This window comes from Mchenga conophoros, linkage group LG15 (assembly GCF_057382185.1).
Source record: "Mchenga conophoros isolate Kocher_MC1m ecotype Shallow Benthic linkage group LG15, M_conophoros_male_GT1.1, whole genome shotgun sequence".
Taxonomy (NCBI): domain Eukaryota; kingdom Metazoa; phylum Chordata; class Actinopteri; order Cichliformes; family Cichlidae; genus Mchenga; species Mchenga conophoros.
Window position 1 is genome coordinate 32,996,042 of NC_140540.1, and position 11,306 is coordinate 33,007,347.

Genomic DNA, 11,306 nt, shown 5'->3' on the forward strand with positions numbered 1-11,306 from the left:
AAAGATGCAATACCGGTGAAAGTGTATATTTAAAAAAATATTGAAACTGTCTCTGTGCCAGTATAAATTTGAGCAGATAGCCCTTGTGCCAAAAATTTACTGCAGTCTTGTTCTCGATCGCTCCTTTCCTGCCTGCCTGCTTTGCTGTCCTGATATTAAAACTGATAAATAAATTTAACTTCTGTCCTGTCCTGTCCTGTGTCTATTGAAATGACAGGTTCATATGTAGACTACACTGGTAACAGCACAAGCTACAGAAGTGATGCGAACATGGAGCACAGTGATTCTCAAGGGAGCAATGACACTATTAAGATTACGCCTCAGTTTGCACCTCATTTCAAGCCAAAGGTAAGACCATATTAAAAAGGGACGTTTTTACTGTACATGTAATGATTTATCTTTTTTTTTTGTCTTCTGTTGACAACTCTGCTGGTTTCTGTGTTGTGGTGTTTTTTTTAACATAGTTTTTACATAGTTTGGATTCATCATAATGCATATGTCAATGAACAATGAAACAAACATAAAGGTCCTTAAAGGACAATTTTTTATATTAGCTGTTATATTGACTGGTAAAAAAATGTATATCCCAGGTTTGCAGAACACTGAAAACCCAGAGTCAGCCATGAAGTTGCACTGATAAGCACTTAATCCTCATTTGTAATACAGTCTTCTGTGGTTCAGTAAAAGTTTCGTGTTTGTCTTTCAGGGAGACACATTAAGGAATGTGTCTCTTTCCAGAGGGGGCAGCGTTGAGAGTCTGTCAGCACGAACACAGTGCCTGTCTTCTTCTGACAGCAAAAGAATGAGTGCTGACCTGTCAGAGTTGGAGCCCAAGATGCAGTTTGCACCTGCAGGTAATGCCAGACAAAACTTGGCACAAATCAATACATCAAATACATTTAAGAAAAGAAAAAAAAGACCAGCTTAACAAAGCATATTGGCCTGATCATGCCATTACTTCAAATTTAAAAAAAAAAAAAAAAAAGGGGGGGAGTGCATGCAGTATTAATATTGAGGCAGTCTTTGCTGGTCCAGTCTGGAAGCTTCTTTTTGGCACCTAGGTCGCCCTTTTATGTGATTTCATCACTTTGAATTGAAGATTGATTCCTCATTAAAAGTGTCAATATGTCTCTGAAGATAGGGCCTCTCGAAACCAGCTGTCGCTAATCTCCTTTCAGCAGATGTACTCGTGCTGTCATAGAGAAACTAAATCAAGAACTCCTCTGGTGTAGTTTCGATTTCAATGTGAATGTCTGTCAGTTTTCTTTCTTGTTTGTTTGTTTGTTTTAAATGTTGTTCACAATTAAATATAGCTTCAGTGGTTGGGGTTTCTAACATTTAATTATTGAAAACTCTGTTCTCAGATCACCTTGTTGAACTTTTCCAAAAAGCAAAATGCCTGCTCTTGTCTGTGCTGAGGAAGGTAGTGCATTCTCTGCTGACTGTCTATGCAGTACTGATTCACAGCTCCTGGAATGAATGGTGCATGTTTCCTCTGCATGCACAGCTATGTTCTGCATGTGTATGACCCACATTTGCAGTCCAGCTGTGGGCATGCTTGTCCTGTATGCAGCTATATGTGTATATGTGTTTTTGCAGCAAACCCCCCGTATAAGCGAGGCCACCGTAAAACTGCATCATTCGGAACCATACTGGATGTCCCCAAGATCGTCGTTACAGGTATCACTGGACTACTGGTCTTTCCGGTGACACGGTGGAACTGGCTTGAATGAGCCTGTGGGTTACTGTCATCAGACATGGCTTTCTGTTGTGTGTCACTCCATATGATCCCCTCAAGAATGCAGATAATGTTCATAACATTTAAATTTTTTTCGAATTTGCCCTCTGATTTAAAAACACAAACCAAAAATTTAAAATTTAAAAAAACAACAACACAGAAGTCCTTGAAGCTGATTTTGGAGTTACATACATCATAGCTGTGTCATGTCCTGTTTTCTGTTTTTTCTTTGTTTGTTTTTCGTAAAATATTGAAGTTTTCTCATCTGTTATCAACACATTTGTTGGAGCTGTGTGCATATTTGTCCACTAAAAGCAAGTGGTTGTTAATCAGTACGTTATAGTCAGTATTTTGACATAGATGAGATAACTTTCCTAAGTCCTGGTCCTCTCCTGTCTCTTATATCCCTGGCTTGGCTGCAGCAAATCACGGGTAGCAGTAGTAAATTAGTGCATTTGAGCTTGTCCTTGACTTTCATGCTTAGAGGACATTGAGAAAGCATGGCTATTTTTTTTTTCCCCATTTCTCACTCACTTTCCATCCATCCACATCCACTTTGAAAAAAGTCATTTTGATTAATTTCCCTCACAGTGAGGGTCAGAGCTATTATTATAAGTTGAGATATGGATCAAAGGGAATGGGGACAACTCTGCCTGTCAGAAATACTTCTATTTTGAAGATATATGAGAGACATTGAGTAAGTGTTTCATTTAATCAAGTGGTGCAGGGAGTCTGCATGGAATTGTTATAGATGGTAAGGCACGCACCTTTGGATCTGCAAACCTGTACAAGGAAAAAAAATAACCAATTTATGTAATGAGTGTCAGTAAAATGTGGTCTGATCTTCATCGAGTCACTTTTCCATGATCCCTCCAGATCACCGCTGACTCACCACCAAACCAATCACGTTGGTGGTGAGTGAGCGACCCGACCGTGGGGTGTGCTTTGATCTGTGAAACGTTACATGTGTAACACTGTCTATGTGACTACATTTAAGAAGTGCTTAAAATATTTGAAAAATGTTTAGTGTCATCTTGTCAGTACAGAACATGACATCATCAGGTTGGTTGTTTGCAGTCAATAGGTTTATATTAGTGTATGTTATCTAACTAGTAATAGAACCAATAACTCTAAAACTAAAAATTTGTCTTAATAGGATCACTTTTCATGGATGTAAATTAGAAATTTGGGGAATGTCCTGACTATAGAAGAATCCCTTTTCCAAGTGGGTGGTGTTAAAGTTGATATCGCTTATTTTATTTATTTGTTTGTTTGTTTGTTTTAGGCGTCAGTTAATTGTGAATCACACAGGCCTAGAGATCAGTCAAATCCACCAAAATAAGTCTGCACTGGTCGTGACTTGCGACCAGTTGCAAATGGTTGCTGTGAGACTCATTGCTATAGAGCCATCCACGGAGACCTAAAGACTTCATTGACCACTGACCCCCGTGACCTGTTTGGCAGGCGATTGCTGGATGTTGCGGCCAGTCTTTCATGTGATATTAGTTGCAAAGATGTATACAGTGCTACACCAAAAGCTTCCTGGGGATTTCTTTGGTAACTAGCAGGTCGCCAACAGTTTGCATAGAAGATGCTGACCAGTCTGCAAACTACTTGCCAAGCAGTTGTGCGTTTTTAAAATGTGTTGGTTGCAACATGTCATTGCTGGTTGGTGAAAAGTTTATGCAAAATGTCACATTTTTAATCGTTAATTGCATTGTTTGCCATAACTTTGATTACAAGTATTGCTTTTTTCAGTCCATTATGAATGTATTATTATTTAGAGGCCCTGTCACACTGTCCTAGAGATTAGATAACAAACACCAGCAACCGCAATTTTAACAGGAGGACATTTTATCTTAGACTGTCCCAGTTCCCATTTAATATTGCCATTTCAGAGATTGTGACCATATATAATACAGATTAATGGTATGTTGGTAAAATGTCAAAAGTCTGATGTCTTGAATAATATTTAGCATTTTTGGGAGTCCTAAAAAGTTTAATTCCATTCAAAGCTTAGTTGATTTTGGTGTGAAGCCCAGAGGGACCTGCCTGCTAATAAAATATCATTTTAGGTTAGTACCTGTGGCTAATTGTCATGTTTTGCTCCAACTGTCAACTCTTAGCTTCAGAGTGACTGTTATTCCTAAAGACAGATATGTAAATTATTAGTGCTATTATGAGGAGTGGTAGTAGTATTACTCCATGTACTATTGGTTGCACTCGTGTTTTGGTGCTAGTTTGTGACTCTGTGTAACATATAGGGATGGATATCGTTTAGGTTTTATCCGATACCAGTACTAAACCGGTACTTTTGAAACGGTGCCGGTGCTTAAACGGTGCTCGAATCGGTGATTAAAGAATGGAGAACACAAAATTGGTCCAAAAACCTCTCATGTTTAGCTGTTTTTATGTAAAAAGATAACAATGTTAGCCTTTTATGCAGCTATGGGGGATTTATGGTATCACTCTTGGCTGGGAGCAGTGCTTAAACAATGAAAAAAAACAAAACACAAACTTTGTCCAAAAACCTCTCATGTTTAGCTGTTTTCCACTTTTTCTTTGGTCATTTTAGCCTTTTTGGCCAGGGTGAAGGGAGTATCTGCCATCAAACAAGAAGACAGCCGCATGTAGCTACGATGGTGTTTGCTAGTTCACCTTACAGGCATTAATTTAATAACGTGGTTAGCCTACTCAACGTAAATTACACACGAACAACATTAAGCTACTCACACAGAGAAGAACGGCTGCTGCTGCCATCATCCGTCATCATTTCTGCTACACTGGCAGGGCTAGGGGCCAGGACTCTCCTCTTTGGGTTTTTGTGGGATGTTGCTAACTCCGGGTCTGATAACAGGCACCACACCCACAGTAGATGTGCTCGGTGTGAGGTCTCGCAGTAAGCTATCAAATACGCCGCATTTTTCGGCTTTTAACAAAATGCTGTACGTCGCCAGGTGTTTCATCAGATTCGAGGTGTTGCCTCCTTTGCACAGTATCATCTTAAAGCACTTGTTGCAGGCTGCTGAGTTTGCATCTTTTGTTGTGAAGTACAGCCAGACTTTTGACTGCTTCACCTTGGGCATTTTTAATCTGTAGCACTGCTCTAAAAGAACGTACGTACCTGGGCCCGCCTACTACGCTTGCAAAGGTAAAATGATTGGCTAGAATCCAAAGTGTATGACATCTCAGGAAAAAAAAAAGCACCGAAATGTGCGCTGCTTTTCAGTCTATGGCACCAGTTCTGACATAATACCGGTACCCATCCCTAGTAACATGTGTGGAGAAAACACTGGAATTCTGTCAGAACTTGAAATTGCATGCAACTGAAGAGTCTTGTAGTTCCTGCAAGGTGATCGAGCTGATGTTCTGATTGCACCTAATGTCATCCTGGCATAGTGTTAACCTGACCAGCAGATGAATTGCTGATTACTAGAATGAGTACTGTGACATTTTGTGTTTTTGTCTGAGCCGCCCCCAACAACCTTTTTTGTATTTTTGTCTGGAGTGGTGGTTTGTGTGTATGCTGTGTTCTCTGTCAATGGCGGTTACTTATAGCCCCGCTGTTTTTGTTCTCTTCTACCCATCCCTGAGTCTGATTCTGCTGCAGGTGTCTTTATGTTAAAACAGAGTTTTTCCTTCGCACTGTTGCCAAGTGCTTGCCTAGGGGGATTGTTACAGGGAGTTGGGTGATTGTTTGGGTTTCTTTCTAATATTGTTGGGTCTTTACATTTCAATATTGTGAACCTTGAACAAGTGGCACAACATAAATAGAATTGAATGGATTGGTTATGTTCCCGCCACACCACAACTTATGATGGTTAAGTAAGTGCAACTGTTACAGTATGGCTCTGTGGGTCTGGATCCCCGTCAAGCCACAAGCAAACACAGGGATTAGTCCCCCAGTACCACTATCCATAGTACTTGAGGTCTCACTCTTTCTCTTGTCTGTCCTTTACGCTTTTCACAGCCACATGTGAGTCTCAGAGACGTCGGTCTGTACAGGATCTGCCAGGCATCTGCACAGAATCCAGCCAGGTAAGACATGTGCAGAGGACCTGTGAGGTTTTAGCTTTTTGATGATTAGTGACTTTAGGGATTGAGCGTTTAAAGAGATCTAACTTAAATCACATTTTTTAGTTTGAAAGATAACAGTTAGCTTTTCTAGTTTCACGCTCTTTATGGTGTGCCCAGAATTATAGCTTCACTGTTCAGTCCTTAGCAGTTCAACAAAACCATATTCACAGATCACGTCACAGCATAATGCGATTGTCTACTATACCATTAAAGTATCAATGCATTAGATTCATTAGTAAACTTAAAACCTGCACAATCAGAGTGCACAGTACTTTCGTGTCAAGCTTAATAACAGCCACATTGTGGGACACAAATGTGACAGAACTGCTTAAAGTGGCTGTTAAATGGTGCGCTCATTATTCTTCACTATTGCTGCTAACAAAACACTGTGGAGCATCTTCAAAGACATGACATTACTAAAAATGTCTCCATGTTGTCTACAATGAGTGCACTATTTTGCTCATATTTTGGTCCAGATGTCATTTTCTCACTCTGAGACTTGGAGGGTATTATTGACTTTTTGGCTTCTTTTGTAACCTTTGCAGGGGAGTAGGAACAGCAGTCGATCTTCCAGTCCAAGTGTGAGAATGATGCCGCCTGACAAGACAAGTGGCAGGGGCTATTTCTCCCCCGATGACCCCACAGGTAATGACAACTGCACAAATTCCACTACAGTTAACTACTGTTTACTACATTGGGTAGTGCCACCCAATGTACAGCCACAATTGAGAAGGGAATCACTGTTGAAAAGTTTTTGTAAGCTATTTGTTTGAAATTATGAGCAACAGTACAGAAATTATTATATAATTATTGTAAGTATTAAGTCTCAAACTGCCACATTGGGAAAGTATTATTAGGACTGAACATATGAGTCATATCATGTGCAGTAACAGCTGGGAACTCCTGGCATCTCAGTTTCTGATGAAAACTGCTAATTGGTAATCCTCAAAAAGCTCTCCTCTTCCAAATCCATGACAGTCTAAGTGAATTGAAACAAATCCTTTCTGGACCATATCAAAAAGTTTAGTTGCGAAGAACTTCTTGTCAGCTGTTCCCACTGAGGTATCCATGTCAAATGTCAGAGTGAAAAATTGTACCCCTCAGTGATTTATTACACATCTATTAAACACAATGACTATACCACCATCAATATCACTGTGGCCCAACTTTATAACTCATTCAGGCTACCTTTATAAATGTTAATGATTTTTCTGTTTTTTGGCCAAAGATGTGTTTAGGACGTGTGTTGCTAATTTCTGACATTTCTGTTTCTATGAAGTCCCAAAACAGCCTGTTATATATCTTTCTCCCCTCAGATACAAATGGCTCAGACAACTCCATTCCCATGGCTTATCTCACCCTAGACCATCAGCTGCAGGTACACCATCCTATCAGGCACTTGTACACAATGCACTGATGTGTAAATAATAGGGGTGCAACGATGCACAAAATTCACGATTCGGTTCGATACTTTGGTGTCACGGTTCGATATTTTTTCGATACAAAAAAATGTTCATTCCTTTTTAATTTGTCATTTATTAAAATTATAAATATATATTTTAACTCAAAAGTACAGTTTTTAAATGTAATGTTGCTGAAACAACAAAATAATTTAAAAAAAAAATCTTATCTGGTCGAGAAATCACTCATCTTTGGAAAAGAGTTTATTTCAGAGAAATGGCTCTTTCCAAAATAAAAGCTATACTATACGCTTCTTCTGGGCTATATTCTCAGCAGCATATTAAACATATCAGGTCCCCATAAGGAGAATCATGTGCTAACGGCTGTCTAGTTTGTAGCATACGTACTTGTTGTTTTTGTCTGCTTCCACTTGTCTTTGCACTAGGATGATGTCGGCGTAAATGGGCAGTCATACTCGTTGTGTTCCCACTAGTGCTGTCAGCGTTAATCTCGTTAAAATTGACATTAATGCCATAACGCGGCAAATCTCCGTTAACGAGTTACTGCGGATCGCCCCGTGTGTGGGGCTGGACGGCGTCAACACGTTAACGAGCTAACTGCGCTAACGCACTAATTCCCAACAATGTAATTGAGCATTGCGTGGCACATCTAACATACTGTTTTACTTTTGTCCATGACGCGCTTACCTTCAGGGTCATACTTCACATGAAGACCAAAATAGTTCCAAACGCCAGATCTGAATGAGGGTGGGGGAGGTTCAATTTTGGCTAGCGTTGAGGAAGTTGCCATGTTGCAACGAGCTTAACATCTGTCTCGCTAGCTTGCGCTGAGCTCAGTGGATCTACGCTCGACAGTGCAGCCTAGACGGAGTAGTTGAACGCAGATACACTGAGCTCTCAACACAGACAGCATCATCAGAAGAAAAGTTGATAAAATAAATTAAAAATTTTGTATTGTTCGATACATATGCGTACCGAACCGAAAGCACTGTATCGAACGGTTCAATATCGATACGAGTATTGCTGCACCCCTAGTTAATAACCCTTCCTTCCCACTGTCACCAAAAGTGCTTGCTCATAGTGGGTCATATGAATGTTGGGTTTTTCTCTGTATGTATTATTGTAGGGTATTCCTTACAATATAAAGCGCCTTGAGGCGACTGTTGTTGTGATTTGGCCCTGTGTAAATAAAATTGAATTGAATTGAATTATGCTTTGTAATGTAAATGCTGTATTGAATCTGATGCGGCTCAGCTGCACTGGTATCAATTCAAGTTCATTGAGTTTTATTTTTAGAGTGCCAAATCACAACAACAGTTGCCTCGAGGCACTTAGCTATGAGGCGACTGAGGCCATGGGACATCAGCCATCTCATTATTATTATTATTTGTAGAATCCCAGTAGAGCACTACGATCTTCCAATCAGATGCTCCTAGCACAACCTAGGTGTCGACTGAAGTCCAGAGGTGACCGGGCCTTTGCAACCGTGGCACCTAGACTCTGGAATAACCTCCGTGTTCATATTCGGACCGCCGAGTCTATCCAGTCTTTTAAATCATGTCTTAAAACCCATCTTTTTACTTTGGCTTTTGATTCTAACTAGTTGGCTGTTATCTGGCTTGTTGTATTGTCACCTATTGTTTCCTGCCCTGTTTTCTTACCGTTTTGTTTTAATTGCCTCATGCTTTTACTGACTGTGAAACACTATTGTCAACTTTGTTGTTTTTAATATGTGCTATATAAATAAATTTTGATTAGATTAGATTACTATTATTATTATCCCTGAGGACATGATGCTCTGTAAACAGAGTAATGTAAATTTAAATACGCACTAGCTGATACTAATGCCTGAGCAGAATATTTTTAAACAGCGTCCATTTTCATTTCCAGCCCCTTGCTCCCTGTCCCAACTCCAAAGAGTCCATGGCTGTTTTTGAGCAACACTGCAAGATGGCCCAAGAATACCTGAAAGTGCAAACTGAGATTGCCTTGCTAATCCAAAGGAAGTAAGTGTAGTGACTAAAGTCAAGTGTTGCTTAATTATTTTTCTTAAATTCACTTTCATTCAAAGACCTCACATAAACCCCAGTGGAAGATGCTTATTCATTGTGTCTTAACTGCCAAATCTCACAGCTGTAATGTGTGAATGTTTAAAATTTTAATTGCATAAAAGCTACCAAAGCTGCATGTATAATCTCGTAACATAATGTTGAAAATGACATGCCTAAAAACGCAGCCCCCCCTGACTATCTGCACAGGAAGGAGCTCATTGCTGAACTGGACCAAGACGAAAAGGACCAGCAGAACACGTCCCGTCTGGTGCAGGAGCACAAAAAGCTGCTGGAGGAGAATAAGAGTCTGTCCACATACTACCAGAAGTGTAAAAAACAGCTGGAGCTGATCCGGGTTCAGCAACAGAAGAGACAGGGCACGTCATGATGAGACACAAACTCTGCCACTCCCCCTCCTCACCCCCCCCCGTCACCTCCACCCTCCTGCGCTCCTCAACATTGCACACCAACACTACCCGTCATCTGCTCTGCACATACACTGCTCCCAGTCCAGCTTTGGAAAGAGACCTCTATTCTACTGTCTGCTGCATGTTGCATTGTAGACCCAACAGGAAGACCTTTGTCTCCTGTACATACATTTGCACATCCTCACAGTGTCTTCTGTGAGCGCAGACCAAACAATCACTGGTCCTCCATTCAGATGAGCCCAGACACTGCCGCTGCCGCCACTGCGCTTCAGGACGGAGCGAGGTGGCTGACGTCTATGACCGAGACAACTTGCTGATGAGACGCAGGTTGTGTTTTCTCTGTGTTTGCTCTCAGGGCCTGTGGGCTAACCAGTCAGTGTCTGTTTGCGCTCCTCAGTGGTTAATGGCCACACCATCCTCCTCAGAATGTGAAACTCAAAACAAAGGCTTTGAAGCAGAATGTGCAAAAAAATCTTTCTGCAGTGCGTGCTAGGAATCCCTGTTATCCAAATCATAGCCCCTTTTTAAATTCACCCATTATCTCTACCTTTTTAATTGTGAGCATGAGCCTCTCCATAGACCTCCAGTCAGATGTGTCAGCAGAAGGAAGAGCTTCACATTAAAATACACATTAAAAAGTGGGCTAGCTTCCAGAGTAAATACAAGGAGCTGTGGTATCCCTTCTTATTTGACCTCAGTGTTGTTTTGCGTTTTGTCTTTTCTATTCAGTAGTTCACTTTGTGTCATTTGTTTGCAATAGGACATATTTTATCTGGTCTGTGAATGGCCTAACGGACAAAATAGAGGAGGGTCACCTCCCTATACAGTAGAAGTTGTTTTTAGTTCACATGTTGCCTTAGAAGTTGCCTGCATTTTAAGTGCTTGTGTTATGTGATATTTAGTGGGGATAAAAAAAATTTTTTTTTTTAAAGATATTTTTGATCTACTGAACATGAATGAAATAATAACGGAAAGAAGAGAGATAGATGTGTATCATTGAACTGATAATGTAAATGTCTGCCAGCAGCTTTATTCCCAGGACTATGAAATGTACGTTTTTTTTCTTGGTGTCTCACATCTCGTAAGTATTTTTGCACAGTTGCTATTTAATCAGGTTATATTCAAATTGTATTTCTCATTATACTGGTTCTGGTTTTAAACATCCAAGACTTAACAACATCTTTCTTTTTAAGTCCTCCTGTTGAGATTGAATTATAACACACACACACACACCTCTTTTTCGAAATGTTTCATAAGTTATTGGGAAGGGGGTGCAGCATATGACATCAAGGAAGGCATTATGAAATAAACAAAATGGTGAAACGATGTGATGTGTGTGTTATTATGGAGGATGAAACTACAGAGACTAAAACCAATAGAATATACTTTTTAAGGCTATACAGTTAGACATTTTAACATGGGGGGGTCATCTTTCAAGGTGGACATTTTATTCAGATTATTATTTTTTTTATGACAAATCTAACAAATTTAAAAATGTAACAAACCCACATACAGATTCAAAAAACACAACCAACCTGTACAATCATGTCCAACATACCCAAGATTCCTTTTTCATTCCTGGCTTCTCTTA

At 40.1% G+C, this 11,306-nt stretch overlaps 1 protein-coding gene across 3 annotated transcripts in view; it reads left to right on the forward strand.

Annotated features, from left to right (window-relative positions):
• The window catches only part of map3k7 (mitogen-activated protein kinase kinase kinase 7), a 28,284-nt gene extending 17,243 nt beyond the window's left edge, over positions 1 to 11,041 (forward strand). For 2 of the 3 annotated variants that reach the window (XM_085246058.1, XM_085246059.1), the window contains exons 11-18: positions 218 to 348; positions 707 to 854; positions 1,600 to 1,680; positions 5,709 to 5,776; positions 6,361 to 6,460; positions 7,132 to 7,193; positions 9,127 to 9,242; positions 9,495 to 11,041. In XM_085246058.1, coding sequence (XP_085102184.1) covers positions 218 to 348; positions 707 to 854; positions 1,600 to 1,680; positions 5,709 to 5,776; positions 6,361 to 6,460; positions 7,132 to 7,193; positions 9,127 to 9,242; positions 9,495 to 9,675 — 887 coding nt within the window. In that variant the 3' untranslated portion in view covers positions 9,676 to 11,041. The remainder of the gene's footprint in view (positions 1 to 217; positions 349 to 706; positions 855 to 1,599; positions 1,681 to 5,708; positions 5,777 to 6,360; positions 6,461 to 7,131; positions 7,194 to 9,126; positions 9,243 to 9,494) is intronic. The other variant, XM_085246060.1, reaches the window with a different exon arrangement.
• Positions 11,042 to 11,306: the final 265 nt, after the last annotated feature.